The 23655-nt window shown below is 37.8% G+C and overlaps 1 protein-coding gene across 1 annotated transcript; it reads left to right on the top strand.

The window, feature by feature from the left end:
* Positions 1–2947: 2947 nt before the first annotated feature.
* LOC133536579 (cilia- and flagella-associated protein 53-like) lies at positions 2948–22894 on the top strand. Its single transcript, XM_061877219.1, has 9 exons — positions 2948–3068; positions 3796–3964; positions 8482–8762; positions 8824–8997; positions 10762–11065; positions 11125–11343; positions 11406–11622; positions 18109–18211; positions 22315–22894. Exons 3-9 carry the CDS (start codon positions 8551–8553, stop codon positions 22523–22525), a joined length of 1440 nt encoding a protein of 479 aa, XP_061733203.1. The 5' UTR covers positions 2948–3068; positions 3796–3964; positions 8482–8550; the 3' UTR covers positions 22526–22894.
* Positions 22895–23655: the final 761 nt, after the last annotated feature.

The raw sequence follows: 23655 nt of genomic DNA, 5'->3' as shown, positions 1-23655 counted from the left end.
GTATCAACTGTATCTGGTTGTTCTTCTCGCCGTCTTCGTTGTAATTTGAAGCGCTTCCATCGCGGGTCTACTGACCCATGAGATTCGAACTATACGCTACATTGTATTAAAAATGGCAACATCGGAGGATGCATGTGCATATACGAGCCAGTCTGCCCCGCAACTTGGGCTTAGACAAACTTTATTGCTCCACAATGGAAATTGTTCCACACAGTAGCTCAGTTACAAAGAATGGAAAAGATAATGCAGGTATAAAGTAGACTAAAAATGTACCATAGTAGCAATATCAAATATACTTTGGGTGAATTTGTCATATATGGATAACCTGCTGACGTCACCGATGGCAGTAATGGAACTATAACGGAAGGCAAGATTTTTGCATCTTATGTTTGCCATGCTTCCATGGTTTTTCTTTTTTTGAGACATTGCAGAAATACACAAAACAATACTAATGTGGCTTTTTTCCTAATAGGGGCCCTTTAAATGTATTTGCACGTTATTTTATTTTAAGGCACTCTTAATCCTTTCATTTTCTCAAAAAACTACTTGTGGTTATAAATGTCAATGCGCCTAATGCAGTGGTCCCCAACCACCAGGCTCGATTGGTACCGGGCCGCAGAATTTTTTATTATTATTTTTTTTTAAATTAAATCAACAAACACAAGATACACTTATGATTAGTGGAACAACCCAAAACAATTCCCTTTTTCATGACCTCAGGACAAATTATCAAGCGTTGCCCGGTCCGCAGCTACAAAAAGGTTGGGGACCGCTGGCCTAATGTACAGATTAATTCTGGTTCTGCTTGCCTACCTCGAAGCAATTTTGTCACGTGGTGTAATTTTAAGTGTGACCAGTCGGTGGCAGTCACACAGAGACCAGAATTGTGTGTAGTGTAGAGTCATGTATAGAGTAGTGTATAGAGTATATGTGTATAGAGTCGTGTATAGAGAATATATGTGTATAGAGCAGGGGTCACCAACGCGGTGCCCGTGGGCACCAGGTAGCCCGTAAGGACCAGATAAGTCGCCCGCTGGCCTGTTCTAAAAATAGCTCAAATAGCAGCACTTACCAGTGAGCTGCTGCCTCTATTTTCATCGCAGGGCCAACACAGATAGACAGACAACATTCACACTCACATTCATACACTAGGGCCAATTTAGTGTTGCCAATCAACCTATCCCCAGGTGCATGTCTTTGGAGGTGGGAGGAAGCCGGAGTACCCGGAGGGAACCCACGCAGTCACGGGGAGAACATGCAAACTCCACACAGAACGATCCCGAACCCGGGAGGCAGACGCACTAACCCCTCTGCCACCGTGAAGCCCAGACTTATTCTTCACTTTTTTAAATAAATTCATTTATTTTTTTAGTTTGCTTATAACTTTCAGGAAGACAATTTTAGAGAAAAAATACAACCTTAAAAATGATTTTAGGATTTTTACCTTTTTAAATTCCTCTGTCTTCTTTCCTGACAATTTAAATAATGTTCAAGTATTTTTTTTATTTATTGTAAAGAATAATAAATACATTTTAATTCATTTCTTCATTTTAGCTTCTGTTTTTTCGACAAAGAATATTTGTGAAATATTTCTTCAAACTTATGATTAAAATTTCAAAAAAAAATTATTCTGGCAGATCTAGAAAATCCATAGAATCAAATTTAAATCTTATTTCAAAGTCTTTTGAATTTCTTTTACAATTTTTGTTCTGGAAAATCTAGAAGAAATTATTTGTCTTTGTTAGAAATATATCCATCCATCCTTCCATTTCCTACCGCTTATTCCCTTTTAGGGGTCGCGGGGGGCGCTGGCGCCTATCTCAGCTACAATCGGGCAGAAGGCGGGGTACACCCTGGACAAGTCGCCACCTCATCGCAGGGCCAACACAGATAGACAGACAACATTCACACTCACATTCACACACTAGGGCCAATTTAGTGTTGCCAATCAACCTATCCCCAGGTGCATGTCTTTGGAAGTGGGAGGAAGCCGGAGTACCCGGAGGGAACCCACGCATTCACGGGGAGAACATGCAAACAAACTCCACACAGAAAGATCCAGAGCCTGGATTTGAACCCAGGACTGCAGGAACTTCGTATTGTGAGGCAGACGCACTAACCCCTCTGCCACCTGTTAGAAATATAACTTGGTTTAATTTGTTATAAATTCTAACAAAGTGGAGATTGGATTTTAACCTATTTAAAACATGTCATCAAAATTCTAAAATGAATCTTAAGGAAAAATTACTAATGATGTTCCATAAATTATTTTTTAATTTTTTTTCAAAAAGATTCGAATTGGCTAGTTTTTCTCTTCTTTTTTGGGTTGAATTTTGAATTATAAAGAGTGGAAATTGAAGATAATCTATGTTTCAAAATTTAATTTTCATTTTTTTTCGTGTTTTCTCCTCTTTTAAACCGTTCAATTAAGTGTTTATTTCATCATTTATTCTCTACAAAAAAAAACCTTCCGTAAGAGGAAAAAAATGTACAACGGAATGACAGACAGAAATACCCTTTTTTTTTTTTACATATATAGATTTATTTATCAAAGGCAAATTGAGCAAATTGGCTATTTCTGGCAATTTATTTAAGTGTGTATCAAACTGGTAGCTCTTGGCATTAATCAGTACCCAAGTAGCTCTTGGTTTCAAAAAGGTTGCTGACCCCTGGTATAGAGTATATATGTGTATAGAGTCGTGTATAAAGTATATAAGTGTATAGAGTTGTGTATAAAGTATATATGTGTATAGAGCTCTTTAGCGCCGCCCTACTGGCTCTCTGGAGCTTTATCAAAAATATATGAAAATGTTTGTTTTAATTTGGTTCTGCAGGAGGACAAACATGACACAAACCTCCCTAATTGTTATAAAGCACACTGTTTGTATTAAACATGCTTCACTGATTCGAGTATTTGGCGAGCGCCGTTTTGTCCTACTAATTTTGGCGGTCCTTGAACTCACCCTAGTTTGTTTACATACATAACTTTCTCCGACGAGATTTATGCCACTTTTTTTTGGTCCCATTTCGTCCACCAAACTTATAACTTTGCGCATGAATGCACAAAGGTGAGTTTTGTTGATGTTATTGACTTATGTGGATTTAGCTAATCATCCGTATTTGGTCACTGCGTGACTGTAAAATCGATGCTAACATGCTATTTAGGCTAGCTGTATGTACATATTGCATCATTATGCCTCATTTGTAGCTATATTTGAGATCATTTAATTTATTTTAAGTCCTCATAATTCAATTCATATCTCATGATACGTTATATGTATGTAATATTGCTTTTATTTTTTTGCGGCTCCAGACAGATTTGTTTTTGTATTTTTGGTCCGATATGGCTCTTTCAACAGTTTGGGTTGCCGACCCCTGTTGTATGTGTGAGAATAAATGTCCATTTTAGCTGACATTCATAAAATGGCCTTAATTTCCTCGCTCTGAATTCCACGGAGGACACTTATGAATGAAAATGTGAACGTTGAAACATTTTAATTTGGGTAGAATCTACTTTTCATCTTGATGCGCAATGACAGCTTTCGGCCACAAGATGGCAGCGTTCGCCAAGTGTTACTTCAACGGTTTGAACCGTCGACAAATTTACCGGGCGGCGTAAAAACGAAACAAAATCATTTTTTGCCGCCGAGTTGTGGAAGCCGACAGTGACAAAAACAAATAAAACAAAAAAAAAAAAACATTGGAAGTTATTGTCGTCATGTGAGCCATTATTAGTGTTTACTTCTCTTACTTTCAAACACTGAGGTCATCTACCTGCTCGATTTCCTATTTCAGCACCGACGTGGCTGGTTATGCAAACGAGGTTTTGTGCACAAAAGCATTTCGTGCTCGCTGACGTCAACAAGACACACTTTTGTTAGCCGTCACCATGGCAACACTTGCCGCGTAGTAGAGGCGAAGTCTGGCCCCTGCACCGGACCACGGACCACGACCAGGACTCAGAGTGAGTATTACTTCTTTAAAGGGGTTCAAAAGTCTCTTCCTAATGTTACAAAAAATGTCTAAACGTGAATTGATCACCATATTTAATTAAGTTCATTTAAAATGTTGTAACTGTGATACAAGTAATATTGCTACATTACTACAGTCTATAACAGGGGTCACCAACCTTTTTGGAACCAAGATCTACTTCTTGGGTACTGATTAATGCGAAGGGCCACCAGTTTGATACACACTTAAATAAATTGCCAGAAATAGCCAATTAGCTCAATTTATCTTTAATAAATAAATCTATATATATAAAAAAAATGGGTATTTCTGTCTGTCATTCCGTCGTACATTTTTTTTCCTTTTACTGAAGGTTTTTTGTAGAGAATAAATGATGAAAAAAACACTTAATTGAACGGTTTAAAAGAGGAGAAAACACACAAAAAAAAGAATAATTGTGAAATATAGTTTATCTTCAATTTCCACTCTTTAAAATTCAACCGAAAAAAGAAGAGAAAAACTAGCCAATTCGAATCTTTTTGAAAAAAAAATAATAATAAATTATTTATGGAACATCATTAGTAATTTTTCCTTAAGATTAATTTTAGAATTTTAATGACATGTTTTGAATAGGTTAAAATCCAATCTGCACTTTGTTAGAATTTATAACAAATTGAACCAAAATATATTTCTAACAAAGACAAATCATTATTTCTTCTAGATTTTCCAGAACAAAAATTTTAAAAGAAATTCAAAAGACTAGATTTGCCAGAATAATTTTTGGGAAATTTTAATCATAATAAGTTTGAAGAAATATTTCACAAATATTCTTCGTCGAAAAAACAGAAGCTAAAATGAAGAATTAAAATGTATTTATTATTCTTTACAATAAAAATAAAAAAAATTACTTGAACATTGATTTAAATTGTTAGGAAAGAAGAGGAAGGAATTTAAAAAGGTAAAAAGGTATATATGTTTAAAAATCCAAAAATCATTTTTAAGGTTGTATTTTTTCTCTAAAATTGTCTTTCTGAAAGTTATAAGAAGCAAATGATCTAAAAGAAGAGAAAACGCGAAAAAAAAAGAAAAATTAATTTTGAAACATAGTTTATCTTCAATTTCCACTCTTTAAAATTCAAAATTTAACCAAAAAATGAAGAGAAAAATTAGCTAATTCGAATCTTTTTGAAAAAAATTAAAAAATAATTTATGGAACATCATTACTGATTTTTCCTGATTAAGATTAATTTTAGAATTTTGATGACATGTTTTAAATAGGTTGAAATCCAATCTGCACTTTGTTTTAATATATAACTAATTGGACCAAGCTATGTTTCTAACAAAGACAAATCATTATTTCATCTAGATTTTCCAGAACAAACATTTTAAAAGAAATTCAGAAGACTTTGAAATAAGATTTAAATTTGGTTCTACAGATTTTCTAGATTTGCCAGAATATTTTTTTTGAAATTTAATCATAATAAGTTTGAAGAAATATTTCACAAATATTCTTTGTCGAAAAAACAGAAGCTAAAATGAAGAAATTAAAATGTATTCATTATTCTTTACAATAAAAAAAAAAAAAAATACTTGAACATTAATTTAAATTGTCAGGAAAGAAGAGGATGGAATTTAAAAAGGTAAAAAGGTATATGTGTTTAAAAATCCAAAAATCATTTTTAAGGTTGTATTTTTTCTCAAAAATTTTCTTCCTGAAAGTTATAAGAAGCAAAGTAAAAAAAAAAATAAAATATATATATATATATATATATATATATATATATATATATATAAAATGATATTTCTGTCTGTCATTCCGATGTACATTTTTTTTCCTTTTACAGAAGGTTTTTTGTAGCGAATAAATGATGAAAACACTTAATTGAACGATTTAAAAGAGGAGAAAAAACGAAAAAAATGAAAATTAAATTTTGAAACATAGTTTATCTTCAATTTCCACTCTTTAAAATTCAAAATTTAACCAAAAAAATGAAGAGAAAAATTAGCTAATTCGAATCTTTTTGAAAAAAATTAAAAAATAATTTAAAGAACATCATTACTGATTTTTTCTGATTAAGATTAATTTTAGAATTTTGATGACATGTTTTAAATAGGTTAAAATCCAATCTGCACTTTGTTTTAATATATACCAAATTCGACCAAGCTATATTTCTAACAAAGACAAATCATTATTTCTTCTAGATTTTCCAGAATAAACATTTTAAAAGAAATTCAGAAGACTTTGAAATAAGATTTAAATTTGATTCTACAGATTTTCTAGATTTGCCAGAATAATTTTTTTGAAATGTAATCATAATAAGTTTGAAGAAATATTTCACAAATATTCTTTGTCGAAAAAACAGAAGCTAAAATGAAGAAATTAAAATGTATTTATTATTCTTTACAATAAAAATAAAAAAAAATACTTGAATATTGATTTAAATTGTTAGGAAAGAAGAGGAAGGAATTTAAAAAGGTATATGTGTTTAAAAATCCTAAAATCATTTTTAAGGTTGTGTTTTTTCTCTAAAATTTTCTTCCTGAAAGTTATAAGAAGCAAAGTAAAAAAAAAATAATAATAATAAAAAAAATATTAAAAAAAAAAATATATATATATATATATATATATATATATATATAATGATATTTCTGTCTGTCATTCCGATGTACATTTGTTTTCCTTTTACAGAAGGTTTTTTGTAGAGAATAAATGATGAAAACACTTAATTGAACGATCTAAAAGAAGAGAAAACACGAAAAAAAAAGAAATTAAATTTTGAAACATAGTTTATCTTCAATTTCCACTCTTTAAAATTCAAAATTTCACCGAAAAAATGAAGAGAAAAATTAGCTAATTTGAATCTTTTTGAAAAAAATTAAAAAATAATTTATGGAACATCATTAGTAATTTTTCCTGATTAAGATTAATTTTAGAATTTTGATGACATGTTTTAAATAGGTTAAAATCCAATCTGCACTTTGTTTTAATATATAACAAATTGGACCAAGCTATATTTCTAACAAAGAAAAATCATTATTTCATCTAGATTTTCCAGAACAAACATTTTAAAAGAAATTCAGAAGACTTTGAAATAAGATTTAAATTTGATTCTACAGATTTTCTAGATTTGCCAGAATAATTTTTGGGAAATGTAATCATAATAAGTTTGAAAAAATATTTCACAAATATTCTTTGTCGAAAAAACAGAAGCGAAAATGAAGAAATTAAAATGTATTTATTATTCTTTACAATAATTTAAAAAAAAAATACTTGAACATTGATTTAAATTGTCAGGAAAGAAGAGGATGGAATTTAAAAAGGTAAAAAGGTATATGTGTTTAAAAATCCTAAAATCATTTTTAAGGTTGTATTTTTTCTCTAAAATTGTCTTCCTGAAAGTTATAAGAAGCAAAGTAAAAAAAAAAAATATATATATATATATATATATATATATATATATATATATATATATATATATTAAAAAATGATATTTCTGTATGTCATTCCGATGTACATTTTTTTTCCTTTTACAGAAGGTTTTTTGTAGAGAATAATGATGAAAACACTTAATTGAACGATTTAAAAGAGGAGAAAACACGAAAAAAATTAAAATTAAATTTTGAAACATAGTTTATCTTCAATTTCCACTCTTTAAAATTCAAAATTTAACCAAAAAAATGAAGAGAAAAATTAGCTTATTCGAATCTTTTTGTAAAAAATTAAAAAATAATTTATGGAACATCATTACTGATTTTTCCTGATTAAGATTAATTTTAGAATTTTGATGACATGTTTTAAATATGTTAAAATCCAATCTGCACTTTGTTTTAATATATAACGAATTGGACCAAGCTATATTTCTAACAAAGACAAATCATTATTTCATCTAGATTTTCCAGAACAAACATTTTAAAAGAAATTCAGAAGACTTTGAAATAAGATTTAAATTTGATTCTACAGATTTTCTAGATTTGCCAGAATAATTTTTTTGAAATTCAATCATAATAAGTTTGAAGAAATATTTCACGAATATTCTTTGTCGAAAAAACAGAAGCTAAAATGAAGAATTAAAATGTATTTATTATTCTTTACAATAAAAAATAAAAAAAATTACTTGAACATTGATTTAAATTGTCAGGAAAGAAGAGGATGGAATTTAAAAAGGTAAAAAGGTATGTGTTTAAAAATCCTAAAATCATTTTTAAGGTTGTATTTTTTCTCTAAAATTGTCTTCCTCAAAGTTATAAGAAGCAAAGTAAAAATATTTATTAAAGGTAAATTGAGCAAATTGGCTATTTCTGGCAATTTATTTAAGTGTGTATCAAACTGGTAGCCCTTCGCATTAATCATCACCCAAGAAGTAGCTCTTGGTTTCAAAAAGGTTGGTGACCCCTGTTCTAGATGAAGTTTGAGAATGGATGCAATAAATGTGTTCTATATTTATGTAATCAAGAAGACTAATCTTTGCTCGGAGTTTGAATCAGAGGAAGGACGTGACGAGCCTTTAATACCTTCTTCCTTCTGCCTTCCAGTTTGACGGCGGTCACGTGACATCCGAGAGCGTCCTCCGCCACTTCCTGCGAAGACACGTCCAGTTCACCATGTTCTCCCCGAAGCAGGCAGCGCTGCAGAGACAGAAACAGAACACGCTCCGAGAGCGGGCTCAGGATTTCTCCAGCGAGTGTCACACCTGGGACATAAAGAGCTCATGGCTGCAGAGTTCAGACAAACGCCACCTGCGGCGAACCATCGAGAGGAGCGTCAGGGACACGATGAGGCAACATGAGATCATCGTCCAGGAGAAGCAGGACAGGTCTGAGCGCTTCTCCCTGACATCTTCTCCTCCTCCTCCTCCTCACTTGTCTCCTCCTCAGGCTCAGGAGTTTGTTGGAGGCCGAAGAGGAGCAGCTGCTGGAGGAGGCCCGCAAGCGGCACGAGACGCCGCTGGAGAAGCAGGCCCACATGCGGGAACGAGCCAAAGCTCTGCGCGACGCACGGGAGGTGAAACGGCAACAGCTGGCGGCCGAAAAACTGGATCAGCAGTTCAGGTGAAACCGAAACGGCGTCAGAAGTGGGACGGTTAGTTTGTGAGGCTCTTCATCCCGCGTTGAAAGGGCCTCTTAGAGGCGGGGTCGCTAGGATGAGTGGTACTGGGTACAGGTTTTATTTTACAGACCCCGTTTCCATATGAGTTGGGAAATTGTGTTAGATGTAAATATAAACAGAATACAATGATTTGCTAATCCTTTTCAACCCATATTCAGTTGAATATGCTACAAAGACAACATATTTGATGTTCAAACTGATCAACATTTTTTTTTGTTGCAAATAATCATTAACTTTAGAATTTGATGCCAGCAACACGGGTGAAAAGAAGTTGGGAAGGGTGGTAATAAATACTGATAAAGTTGAGGAATGCTCATCAAACACTTATTTGGAACATCCCACAGCTGTGCAGGCTAATTGGGAACAGGTGGGTGCCATGATTGGGTATAAAAACAGCTTCCCAAAAAATGCTCAGTCTTTCACAAGAAAGGATGGGGCGAGGTACACCCCTTTGTCCACAACTGTGTGAGCAAATAGTCAAACAGTTTAAGAACAACGTTTCTCAAAGTGCAATTGCAAGAAATTTAGGGATTTCAACATCTACGCTCCGTAATATCATCAAAGGGTTCAGAGAATCTGGAGAAATCACTCCATGTAAGCGGCATGGCCGGAAACCAACATTGAATGACCGTGACCTTCGATCCCTCAGACGGCACTGTATCAAAAACCCACATCAATCTCTAAAGGATATCACCACATGGGCTCAGGAACACTTCAGAAAACCAATACCACTAAATACAGTTTGTCGCTACATCTGTAAGTGCAAGTTAAAGCTCTACTATGCAAAGCAAAAAATATTTATCAACAACATCCAGAAACGCCGCCGGCTTCTCTCAATCCCTCTAAGATGGACTAATGAAAAGTGTTCTGTGGTCTGACGAGTCCACATTTCAAATTGTTATTGGAAATATTCGACATTGTGTCATTCGGACCAAAGGGGAAGCGAACCATCCAGACGCAAAGTCCAAAAGCCAGCATCTGCGTTGGTATGGGGGTGCATTTGTGCCCAAGGCGTGGGTAACTTACACATCTGTGAAGGCACCATTAATGCTGAGAGGTACATACAGGTTTTGGAACAACATATGCTGCCATCTAAGCGCCGTCTTTTTCATGGACGCCCCTGCTTATTTCAGCAAGACAATGCCAAGCCACATTCAGCACGTGTTACAACAGTGTGGCTTCGTAAAAAAAGAGTGTGGGTATTTTCCTGGCCAACCTGCAGTCCAGACCTGTCTCCCATAGAAAATGTGTGGAGCATTATGAAGCGTAAAATATGACAGCAGAGACCCCGGACTGTTGAACGACTGAAGCTTTACATAAAGCAAGAATGGGAAAGAATTCCACTTTCAAAGCTTCAACAATTAGTTTTCTCAGTTCCCAAACCTTTATTGAGTGTTGTTAAAAGAAAAGGTGATGTAACACAGTGGTGAACATGCCCTTTCCCAACTACTTTGGCACATGTTGCAGCCATGAAATTCTAAGTTAATTATTATTTGCAAAAAAAAATACAGTTTGAGTTTGAACATATATTATCTTGTCTTTGTAGTGCATTCAATTAAATATGTGTTGAAAAGGATTGGCAAATCATTGTATTTTGTTTATATTTACATCTAACACAATTTCCCAACTCATACGGAAACGGGGTTTGTATTTTGGAGAGGCGTCCGTTGCAACCCCTCACCCTGATGCCTGCTCCTTGTGGACAGGGAGCAGTGCCAGGAGCTGCGCGAGGCCCAGAGCAAGCGCCGGCTGCTGCAGGTGTGCAAGGAACGTACCGAGCAGCTGCAGGGTCAGGAGGAGCTGGCCCAGCTGCAGCGGCAGGAGGACGACATGTACCACCAGCTGTGGGAAGAGGACGGCCGAGCCAAGGAGGACAGGGAGCAGCAGAGAATCGAGCAGCTGCACCAGAGCAAAGTGATGCAGCTGAACTCCTTCCGGGAGCAGATGGCGGAAGCGGAGCAGCGGCGGCAACTCATGATGCAGCAGCGCGACGAGGAAGCTCGGCAACAGGTAGGATGACGGGTTTGATGCCAGCCGGGAGGAAGAACTGTGCGTGTGTGCGTGTGCAGAGGCAGCGACAGCAGCTGCAGCAGCAACTGGCCCAGCGAGAACGCCGCCTCAGGTTGGAGGCCAAGGTGGCCCGGCGGCAAATGCTGGACGAGACCCTGCGGCTGAAGATGGAGCGCATGGCCAAGGAGCAGCAAGAGGAGCTCCAAGTGGACCTCAGCATCCTGCAGCGGATGCTGGACGACGAAAGCCAGGACCAAAAGGATCGGGCCGACAAGAAGGTAAACGCACCGTCGCCCCTTCCCCCACGACTCCGCCGTCACCGCCCGCCTGGCGCCCGCAGGTGGCGCTGCGGGACGAGCAGCTCCGGTTCCGTCAGTATTTGTCCGACCGGCAAATGGAGCGCGAGAAGGAGATGAAGGAGATGGAGCTGCTGATGGAGGAAGACCTGAAGGAGACCTGGGCGCGCCAGGACAAGCAGACCTCCATGCAACAAGAGGCCAGAGACCGCCTGATGGAGGAGGTGGTCGAGTCCCGCCAGCTGCAGACGGCACACAATGGTAAGACCTGGACCGCTCGCTTTAAAAGACAAGAAGTATAAAGAGTTAGACCTGGATTGCTCGCTTTAAAAGATAAGAAGTATAAAGAGTTAGACCTGGATTGCTCGCTTTAAAAGATAAGAAGTATAAAAGGTTAGACCTGGACCGCTCGCTTTAAAAGATAAGAAGTATAAAAGGTTAGACCTGGACCGCTCGCTTTAAAAGACAAGAAGTATAAAGGGTTAGACCTGGACCGCTCACTTTAAAAGACAAGAAGTATAAAGGGTTAGACCTGGACCGCTCGCTTTAAAGGATAAGAAGTATAAAGAGTTAGACCTGGACCGCTCGCTTTAAAAGACAAGAAGTATAAAGAGTTAGACCTGGACCGCTCACTTTAAAAGACAAGAAGTATAAAGAGTTAGACCTGGACCGCTCGCTTTAAAAGACAAGAAGTATAAAGAGTTAGACCTGGACCGCTCACTTTAAAAGACAAGAAGTATAAAGGGTTAGACCTGGACCGCTCACTTTAAAAGACAAGAAGTATAAAGAGTTAGACCTGGACCGCTCACTTTAAAAGACAAGAAGTATAAAGGGTTAGACCTGGACCGCTCACTTTAAAAGACAAGAAGTATAAAGGGTTAGACCTGGACCGCTCGCTTTAAAAGACAAGAAGTATAAAGGGTTAGACCTGGACCGCTCGCTTTAAAAGATAAGAAGTATAAAGGGTTAGACCTGGACCGCTCGCTTTAAAAGACAAGAAGTATAAAGGGTTAGACCTGGACCGCTCGCTTTAAAAGACAAGAAGTATAAAAGGTTAGACCTGGACCGCTCGCTTTAAAAGACAAGAAGTATAAAGGGTTAGACCTGGACCGCTCGCTTTAAAAGATAAGAAGTATAAAGAGTTAGACCTGGACCGCTCGCTTTAAAAGACAAGAAGTATAAAGGGTTAGACCTGGACCGCTCACTTTAAAAGATAAGAAGTATAAAGGGTTAGACCTGGACCGCTCACTTTAAAAGATAAGAAGTATAAAGGGTTAGACCTGGACCGCTCGCTTTAAAAGATAAGAAGTATAAAGGGTTAGACCTGGACCGCTCACTTTAAAAGACAAGAAGTATAAAGGATTAGACCTGGACCGCTCGCTTTAAAAGATAAGAAGTATAAAGGGTTAGACCTGGACCGCTCGCTTTAAAAGACAAGAAGTATAAAGGGTTAGACCTGGACCGCTCGCTTTAAAAGACAAGAAGTATAAAAGGTTAGACCTGGACCGCTCGCTTTAAAAGATAAGAAGTATAAAAGGTTAGACCTGGACCGCTCGCTTTAAAAGATAAGAAGTATAAAGAGTTAGACCTGGACCGCTCGCTTTAAAAGACAAGAAGTATAAAGGGTTAGACCTGGACCGCTCGCTTTAAAAGATAAGAAGTATAAAGGGTTAGACCTGGACCGCTCGCTTTAAAAGACAAGAAGTATAAAGGGTTAGACCTGGACCGCTCACTTTAAAAGACAAGAAGTATAAAGGGTTAGACCTGGACCGCTCGCTTTAAAAGACAAGAAGTATAAAAGGTTAGACCTGGACCGCTCGCTTTAAAAGATAAGAAGTATAAAGGGTTAGACCTGGACCGCTCGCTTTAAAAGATAAGAAGTATAAAGAGTTAGACCTGGACCGCTCGCTTTAAAAGATAAGAAGTATAAAAGGTTAGACCTGGACCGCTCACTTTAAAAGACAAGAAGTATAAAGAGTTAGACCTGGACCGCTCGCTTTAAAAGACAAGAAGTATAAAAGGTTAGACCTGGACCGCTCGCTTTAAAAGATAAGAAGTATAAAGGGTTAGACCTGGACCGCTCGCTTTAAAAGACAAGAAGTATAAAGGGTTAGACCTGGACCGCTCGCTTTAAAAGATAAGAAGTATAAAGGGTTAGACCTGGACCGCTCGCTTTAAAAGACAAGAAGTATAAAGGGTTAGACCTGGACCGCTCGCTTTAAAAGACAAGAAGTATAAAAGGGTTAGACCTGGACCGCTCGCTTTAAAAGACAAGAATTATAAAGGGTTAGACCTGGACCGCTCGCTTTAAAAGATAAGAAGTATAAAGGGTTAGACCTGGACCGCTCGCTTTAAAAGATAAGAAGTATAAAGAGTTAGACCTGGACCGCTCGCTTTAAAAGACAAGAAGTATAAAGGGTTAGACCTGGACCGCTCGCTTTAAAAGACAAGAAGTATAAAGGGTTAGACCTGGACCGCTCGCTTTAAAAGACAAGAAGTATAAAGGGTTAGACCTGGACCGCTCGCTTTAAAAGATAAGAAGTATAAAGGGTTAGACCTGGACCGCTCGCTTTAAAAGATAAGAAGTATAAAAGGTTAGACCTGGACCGCTCGCTTTAAAAGATAAGAAGTATAAAAGGTTAGACCTGGACCGCTCGCTTTAAAAGACAAGAAGTATAAAGGGAGAACCGTATTTCCTTGAATTGCCGCCGGGTATATAGTATGCCTAGAATTACTGCCGGGTCAAATTAGTTTCGCAAAATGTTATTTTTATTAGCGCATGTCGAGAATTTCCGCCGGGTCAAACTCGTTTCGGCAAAAAATTAGCATATGCCTAGAATTTCCACCGGGTCAAACTCGTCACGTCACGAGTGACACTTCACCTGTCATCCTTTTCAAAATGGAGGAGGCTGATTTCAATCATTTGAAATCGCATAAAGGGAAGAAGATTAAGAGCCATTCAGTAGGATTTAAGGTCCAAGCTATTGAATATGCTAAAAAGAACAGTAAGCAGCTATGTTTTATTAATATACCGTAGCTGCGTGTGTCAAATATGACTCATTAAATGACTCCCGCCTCCTGGTGGTAGAGGGCGCTAGTGATCCTTCTTGCGACTACTCGGCTGCAGAAGAAGTGACAACAAGCAGCGATCGTTTATTTTTTCCTCTCGCTTGCACTTTTAACATGGAGGATTACATATCTAAAATAAAACAGTTTTCTAAACTGGACTTTCAATGGAAGCAGGAGGTAATAAAGGAAGATCTCCATCGAGACAGAGAGACTTTTAAAACTGAAGAAAGATAAGCAAGACTTCTATAAACAAGTTATCGATGCTTTTGATCAGAAGGAGCTGCGCATGGACTTCATTTAGAAGTAAAGGTAAGACCAAAATATCGTTTTTTTAATTAAATGTGCTTTTCATGATGGCATCCTTACATCACACTCAAATTTATAAGCGGAGGCCTAAATTTACCGCATGCCTTTGGTAAACGCCGGAGTGGGAAGAGGTTTTAAATTAATTAGCGCCCCGGCGGCAATTCAAGGAAATACGGTATGTGTCGCCAATGTGTTCTTGTATTTCTACCCTTCTTGAGACAGAAGGAAAAGTATCTTCCATATGAGGAGGTGTGAACAAGTGATGGCATAAATCATGCTCCCAATAACATTGCATCTAATAGACAATGTCTCATTTGCACCCCTGCTGGTGACATCTAGCAACATGAGGGTGGTCCCCAAAAGTACGGATTTGCCAAATTGACTGTGTGTCGCTTTTAAAAGTGCTCCCCCCTCTGGTCAACATATGAAATAACAAGTGTGTGTAAACATTTGAGGCGGCCACTTTGGCCAAAATTTATAAAATATATATATAGAGACTTACTGTAATAACTTGAGTTGAGTTGAGTTTGAGTTTATTTCAAACATGCTTGAAGTAAATAATGAAGATTAAAAAACAATTAAAAAGCAAAAAATAAAAACTTATCTTTTTTATATTTGCATAGTATGTATAGGCCACCAAGTGTATGTGCTCACAAAGGATGCAAACACCTCATTCTGTTTTAAAATTAGTTTTAGGAGTCTTTTTACATGGTTTTAGGAGTATTTTTAAGTTTTTTATGAGTTTTTTACGTGTTTTAGGATCTGTTTTTAAATTTGTTTTAGGAGTCTTTTTACATGTTTTTAGGAGTATTTTTACATTTTTTATGAGTTTTTTACGTGTTTTAGGATCTGTTTTTAAATTTGTTTTAGGAGTCTTTTTACATGTTTTTAGGAGTATTTTTACGTTTTTTATGAGTTTTTTACGTGTTTTAGGATCTGTTTTTAAATTTGTTTTAGGAGTCTTTTTACATGTTTTTAAGGGTATTTTTACGTTTTTTATGAGTTTTTTACGTGTTTTAGGATCTGTTTTTAAATTTGTTTTAGGAGTCTTTTTACATGTTTTTAGGGGTATTTTTACGTTTTTTATGAGTTTTTTACGTGTTTTAGGATCTGTTTTTAAATTTGTTTTAGGAGTCTTTTTACATGTTTTTAGGGGTATTTTTCCGTGTTTTATGAGTTTTTTACGTGTTTTAGGAGTCTTAATGTGTTTTAGGAGTCTTATGAGTTTTAGGAGTCTTTTTACATGTTTTTAGGAGTATTTTTAAGTTTTTTATGAGTTTTTTTACGTGTTTTAGGATCTGTTTTTAAATTTGTTTTAGGAATCTTTTTACATGTTTTAGGAGTATTTTTACGTTTTTTTATGAGTTTTTTACGTGTTTTAGGATCTGTTTTTAAATTAGTTTTAGGAGTCTTTTTACATGTTTTTATGAGTATTTTTACGTTTTTTATGAGTTTTTTACGTGTTTTAGGATCTGTTTTTAAATTTGTTTTAGGAGTCTTTTTACATGTTTTAAGGGGTATTTTCCGTGTTTTATGAGTTTTTTACGTGTTTTAGGAGTCTTAATGTGTTTTAGGAGTCTTATTTTGAGTTTTAGGAGTCTTGTTATGTTTTTTAGGAGTCTTATTTTGAGTTTTAGGAGTCTTGTTATGTGTTTTAGGAGTCTTATTATGAGTTTTAGGAGTCTTATGTGTTTTAGGAGTCTTGTTATGTGTTTTAGGAGTCTTATTATGAGTTTTAGGAGTCTTATTATGAGTTTTAGGAGTCTTGTTATGTGTTTTAGGAGTCTTGTTATGTGTTTTAGGAGTCTTATGTGTTTTAGGAGTCTTATGAGTTTTAGGAGTCTTATTATGAGTTTTAGGAGTCTTGTTATGTGTTTTAGGAGTCTTATTATGAGTTTTAGGAGTCTTGTTATGTGTTTTAGGAGTCTTATTATGAGTTTTAGGAGTCTTATTATGAGTTTTAGGAGTCTTGTTATGTGTTTTAGGAGTCTTGTTATGTGTTTTAGGAGTCTTATGTGTTTTAGGAGTCTTATGAGTTTTAGGAGTCTTATTATGAGTTTTAGGAGTCTTGTTATGTCTTTTAGGAGTCTTGTTATGTGTTTTAGGAGTCTTATTATGAGTTTTAGGGGTCTTGTTATGTGTTTTAGGAGTCTTATTATGAGTTTTAGGAGTCTTATTATGAGTTTTAGGAGTCTTATTATGAGTTTTAGGAGTCTTGTTATGTGTTTTAGGAGTAAGTTACGTTCTAGATGTCACTGTGCATCTCTTCGGAGTCATTTTATGTGTTTTGGAGTCGGTTTTAATGTTTTAGAAGTTGGTTGTTGTGTTTGTAAATGTTTTACTCGTCATTTAATGTGTTAAGTCATTTTTATGCATTTGTGTTTCGCACAAGAGGTAGAACATCTCACTCTGTGTTTTCTGAAAGATTAATGTTGTGAATACAAATATTTAAATATCTAGAGAGGGTGGTCCTAAAGAGGTAGGCATTTTTCTCAGGTCTCAGCAAGGTCAGAAATACAAGAATGTGTGTGTGTTCTTGTATTTGGACCCAAAAAGGAGGGATTTGTCAAATTGACTGTCGGGTTTTAAAAATGCTCCCCCTCTGGTCAACATATGAAATAACAAGTGTGTGTAAAACATTGAAATACGCCCTCTTCGGCCAAAATGAACACAAAAAAAAAAAATACATATATGAAGACATACTGTGATAAGTTGAAGTAACTAATGAAGATTAAAAAACTATTACAAACAAAAAAAAATAAAAAAAAATAATTAATTAAAAGCAGTTTTTTATATATTTGCATAGTATGTATACATTATTAATAATTTAAATACAAAACTGTATATATCTGGAAAGGGTGGTCCTAATGAGGCAGGCATTTTTTGGAGGTATCGAGAAGGTCAAAAATAAAACAATGTGTGTGTGTGTGTGTTCTTGTAGTTCTACCCTTCTTGAGACACGAAGAAGGAAAAGTATCTTCCATATGAGGAGGTGTGAACAAGTGATGACATAAATCATGCTCCCAATAACATTGCATCTAATAGACAATGTCTCATTTGCACCCCTGCTGGTTAACATGAGGGTGGTCCCAAAAAGAACGGATTTGTCAAATTGACTGTCGCTTTTAAAAGTGCTCCCCCTCTGGTCAACATATGAAATAACAAGTGTGTGTAAAAATTGGAGGCGCCCTCTTTGGCCAAAATTTATAAAATATGTATATAGAGACTTACTGTAATAACTTGAAGTAAATAATGAAGATTAAAAACCAATTTCAAACCAAAAAAAAATAAAACGTGTGTGTGTGTGTGTGTGTGTGTGTGTGTGTGTGTGTGTGTGTGTGTGTGTGTGTGTGTGTGTGTGTGTGTGTGTAGAACACATGAAGATGCAGAGGCGTCAGGACATGGCCAAGGAGAGAGAAGAGATTGATGCCGCCTTCAATGAGATGAAAATGGAGGAGGAGGACCTGAAGAAGAGGTGCGTGGTTCGAGTCTACGTTCACACGGCAGGTTGGGATGAGAGGATCTTTTCAGTGGCCGCGCGCAGTACGGACAAAATGCCACTTGTCACGTAAACGCAACACTAAACATGGCTTCCACGCTCTCAGTACCCGTGCGTTAGATTTCCTGCAATCAAAGTCGACCTTTTTGAACGGAATTACAGCAAAAAAATGAGTTTTGCGTCGACAGGACTGGTCTAACTTTCACCTGACTTCCTCAAATGTATTCTCAACTGTTTTCTGCTCCGTTGTCAACTATTTATTTTGTAACCGTCTATTTTGCCGAATAACTACCACGCGTATCGCTTTTTGACCACAATCCGGTCTGATGAATGGGGCAAGTGTGTCACAGTCTTGGTCAAGGGGTGTGACCCCAGGATGCAGAGACGGGAGACAAGGTGGAATTAAAGCTGCAAGCAGCGATGGACGGGACCGACTTTTCCTGGTGTTTCCTGCCTTTACCCATTCAACATATCTTTACCTGCACATTACCTACCTTTCCTGCGTCCTGGGGTCACACTGGTGCTTCTTTCTGTCACCCATACATGCTGGTGCTTCCTGCCATCACCCAGACAACATATTTTTACCTGCACACTACCTACCTTCCCTGCATCCTGGGGTCACACTGGTGCCTCTTTCTGTCACCCATACATGCTGGTGCTTCCTGCCATCACCCAGACAACATATTTTTACCTGCACACTACCTACCTTCCCTGCGTCCTGGGGTCACACTAGTGCTTCTTTCTGTCACCCATACATGCTGGTGTTTCCTGCCATCACCCAGACAACATATTTTTACCTGCACATTACCTACCTTCCCTGCGTCCTGGGGTCACACTGGTGCCTCTTTCTGTCACCCATACATGCTGGTGCTTCCTGCCATCACCCAGACAACATATTTTTACCTGCACACTACCTACCTTCCCTGCATCCTGGGGTCCAACTGGTGCCTCCTTCTTTCACCCAGTCAACATATCTTTACCTGCACATTACCTACCTTCCCTGCATCCTGGGGTCACACTGGTGCCTCTTTCTGTCACCCATACATGCTGGTGCTTCCTGCCATCACCCAGACAACATATTTTTACCTGCACACTACCTACCTTCCCTGCATCCTGGGGTCAAACTGGTGACTCCTTCTTTCACCCAGTCAACATATCTTTACCTGCACATTACCTACCTTCCCTGCATCCTGGGGTCAAACTGGTGCCTCCTTCTTTCACCCAGTCAACATATCTTTACCTGCACTTTACCTACCTTCCCTGCATCCTGGGGTCAAACTGGTGACTCCTTCTTTCACCCAGTCAACATATCTTTACCTGCACATTACCTACCTTCCCTGCATCCTGGGGTCAAACTGGTGCCTCCTTCTTTCACCCAGTCAACATATCTTTACCTGCACATTACCTACCTTCCCTGCGTCCTGGGGTCACACTGGTGCTTCTTTCTGTCACCCATACATGCTGGTGCTTCCTGCCATCACCCAGACAACATATTTGTACCTGCACACTACCTACCTTCCCTGCATCCTGGGGTCAAACTGGTGCCTCCTTCTTTCACCCAGACAACATATCTTTACCTGCACACTACCTACCTTCCCTGCATCCTGGGGTCACATTGGTGCTTCTTTCTGTCACCCATACATGCTGGTGCTTCCTGCCATCACCCAGACAACATATTTTTACCTGCACACTACCTACCTTCCCTGCATCCTGGGGTCAAACTGGTGCCTCCTTCTTTCACCCAGTCAACATATCTTTACCTGCACATTACCTACCTTCCCTGCATCCTGGGGTCAAACTGGTGCCTCCTTCTTTCACCCAGTCAACATATCTTTACCTGCACTTTACCTACCTTCCCTGCATCCTGGGGTCAAACTGGTGCCTCCTTCTTTCACCCAGTCAACATATCTTTACCCGCACAGTACCTACCTTCTCTGCATTGTGTGGTCACGCTGGTGCTTCCTGCTTTTAAGCGGCCATTTTGAGACAGCCGCAGCGCAGCAGCATCAGTGCAGCGGTTCTTTCAAGGCTCGTAAATTCAAAACCGGAGCAGTTAGAAAAACTCTTTGCGCAACTTTTAATCAGAAGGGTTCAATCTCTTTCCTGTGCGACTTTGAAGCCGACACAACAATCTCTTTCCTGTGCGAGTTTAAAGCTGACACAACCAACGCGCTCAGAGGAGATAATGTTTGAAAAAAGGTGACAGGTTTTTACAAAAATTTTGTTTTGAAGGGGTAATTGCCAACTTCCTGTTGATTTTTGCTGAAGGATGTCAATTACTGAAATGTAGGTCTAGGTGAGACCTACATAGAAGTTTTTGTTTCATGTTTGTGCGACAAGCAAGTTTGTCTGTGTTTTCTCCCCAAGAGCAGTTTTGTCAGTGTTTTATTCCTAGGGAACGCTAGAGCGCAACTTTGAGTTTTGGGGTTTGATTTTTTTATTAGATCGCAATTTTAACCAGTCCTGATGTGTGTGTCCAGTTTGGTGAGTTTTGAAGCATTTTAAGGGGGTCAAATTACAGCTCAAATAGGCAAAAATTACATTTTTTTAGGAAACTTTTGTTTTGAAGGGTTTTTTGCCAACTTCCTGTTGATTTTTGCTGAAGGATGTCAATTATTGAAATGTAGGTCTACGTGAGACCTACATAGAGGTTTTTGTTTCATGTTTGTGCGACATTCCTACCGGAAGTTACAAGCAAGTTTGTCCGTGTTTTCTCCCCAAGAGCAGTTTTGTCAGTGTTTTATTCCTAGGGAACGCTAGAGCGCAACTTTGAGTTTTGGGGTTTGATTTTTTTATTCAATCGCAATTTTCACCAGTCCTGATGTGTGTGTCCAGTTTGGTGAGTTTTGAAGCATTTTAAGGGGGTCAAATTACAGCTCAAAGAGGCAAAAATTACATTTTTTTTAGGAAACTTTTGTTTTGAAGGTTTTTTTGCCAACTTCCTGTTGATTTTTGCTGAAGGATGTCAGTTAGTGAAATGTAGGTCTAGGTGAGACCTACATAGAGGTTTTTGTTTCATGTTTGTGCGACATTCCTACCGGAAGTTACAAGCAAGTTTGTCTGTGTTTTCTCCCCAAGAGCAGTTTTGTCAGTGTTTTATTCCTAGGGAACGCTAGAGCGCAACTTTGAGTTTTGGGGTTTGGTTTTTTATTAGATTGCAATTATCACCAGTACTGATGTGTGTGTCCAGTTTGGTGAGTTTTGAAGCATTTTAAGGGGGTCAAATTACAGCTCAAAGAGGCAAAAATTACATTTTTATAGGAAACTTTTGTTTTGAAGGTTTTTTTGCCAACTTCCTGTTGATTTTTGCTGAAGGATGTCAATTAGTGAAATGTAGGTCTAGGTGAGACCTACATAGAGGTTTTTGTTTCATGTCTCTACGACATTCCTACCGGAAGTTACAAGCAGTTTTGTCTGTTTTCTTCCCAAGAGCAGTTTTGTCAGTGTTTTATTCCTAGGGAACGCTAGAGTGCAATTTTGAGTTTTGGGGTTTGGTTTTTTATTAGATCGCAATTTTAACCAGTCCTGATGTGTGTGTCCAGTTTGGTGAGTTTTGAAGCATTTTAAGGGGGTCAAATTACAGCTCAAAGAGGCAAAAATTAAAAATTTTTTAAGAAGGTTTTGTTTTGAAGGGTTTTTTGCCAACTTCCTGTTAATTTTTGCTGAATGTAAGTGTATGAAATGTAGGTCTAAGTCAGACCTACATAGAGTTTTTTGTTTCGTGTCTCTACGACATTCCTAACAGAAGTTACAAGCAGTTTTGTCTGTGTTATTCCTAGGGGGCGCTAGAGCGCAATTTTGAGTTTTGGGGTTAGGTTTTTTTATTAAATGACAATTTTCACCAGTCCTGATGTGTGTGTAAAATTTGGTGAGTTTTGAAGCATGTTAAAAGGGTCAAATTACAGCTCAAAGAGTATAATATAAATAAAACTTTAGATATACAGTAGGGTTCTCTGTCCCAAAGGGACATTCGGTCCCTAAAAAATGGGAATCGACCCGCCGTGTGAACGAGGCCTAACATGGCCCATGACGGACCTCAAGTGGTGGTGGTCTCACGTGCACGTTCCCGGCCCCCGCAGGCAGAGGCAGGCGTACCTGGCCCACCAGGCGGACCTGCAGGAGCAGATGGAGCAGCAGCGGCAGCAGAAGAGAGACCAAGAAGCCGAGGACGAGAGGCAGAGGCAGCAGGTTCTGACCATGCAGCGACAGGAGCAGGAGAAGAAGGAGGAGGTTCTGGCCCGACCCACTGACGGCGCCATCCACCCTTTTAGAAGACTCAAAAATCATTAAGAGGAGCAACACAAACACATCTTATTGTGAAAGGGTCCTCTCAGGAAGTTCTCCCCTTTTAGCAAAACAACAAGGACTTTATTCATTATGCTAATGAATGCAGCTAATGTAGTTTGGTTCTTCGCACACATTGGCGTGACATTTGTGAGGAGTCTGGTAAAGTTGGAGAAAAGTGGAAATTTTGACATTTTTTTTTTATTTTTTCAAGCAGACGACGTGAAATGTAAAGTCGTCAAGTTGTCGGCATGAAATATCAAAAGAATACAAGGCCGGTGTTGAAAATGCCGATATTTTAATTGACCATCCTTCAATCGTTTCGGGATTTTGTCTTTGTTCATAATTATGACGAATAAAATGTTTTTAAGCTCAGTGGCCTTGTGGTGAGAGTGTCTGCCCTGAGGTCGGTAGGTCGTGAGTTCAAACCCCGGCCGAGTCATACCAAAGACTATAAAAATGGGACCCGTTACCTCCCTGCTTGGCACTCAACATCAAGGGTTGGAGTTGGGGGGTTAAATCATCAAAATGATTACCGGGCGTGGCCACCGCTGCTGCTCACTGCTCCCCTCACCTCCCAGGGGGTGAACAAGGGTCATGGGTCAAATGCAGAGGACACATTTCACCACACCTAGTGTTTGTGCGGCATAGCTTTGGTCAACGTACGTATAATCAACATGTACTGTACGTAAAATCAACGCATCGATGTCAGTGTTAAAGGACCTGTACGTATAATCAACATTGTATCAATGTCGGTGTTAAAGGACCTGTACGTATAATCAACATGTACTGTACGTAAAATCAACGCATCGATGTCAGTGTTAAAGGACCTGTACATATAATCAACATTATATCAATGTCAGTGTTAAAGGACATGTACGTATAATCAACATTGTATCAATGTCGGTGTTAAAGGACATGTACGTGTAATCAACGTATCAATATCAGTGTTAAAGGACCGGTATGTATAATCAGCATTATATCAATGTCAGTGTTAAAGGACCTGTACATATAATCAGCATTATATCAATGTCAGTGTTGAAGGACATGTACGTATAATCAACATTGTATCAATGTCGGTGTTAAAGGACCTGTACGTGTAATCAACGTATCAATATCAGTGTTAAAGGACATGT

The sequence above is a fragment of the Nerophis ophidion genome, linkage group LG17 (assembly GCF_033978795.1).
Source record: "Nerophis ophidion isolate RoL-2023_Sa linkage group LG17, RoL_Noph_v1.0, whole genome shotgun sequence".
NCBI classification, from domain to species: domain Eukaryota; kingdom Metazoa; phylum Chordata; class Actinopteri; order Syngnathiformes; family Syngnathidae; genus Nerophis; species Nerophis ophidion.
This window is presented reverse-complemented; position numbering and strand designations above follow the sequence as displayed.

Coding starts and splice junctions, on each gene's coding strand:
- LOC133536579 (XM_061877219.1), top strand. CDS start 8,551: ATGTTCTCCCCGAAGCAGGCAGCGCTGCAGAGACAGAAACAGAACACG. Junction 8,998..10,761: donor AAACTGGATCAGCAGTTCAG/GTGAAACCGAAA, acceptor CCTTGTGGACAG/GGAGCAGTGCCAGGAGCTGC. Junction 11,623..18,108: donor GCTGCAGACGGCACACAATG/GTAAGACCTGGA, acceptor GTGTGTGTGTAG/AACACATGAAGATGCAGAGG.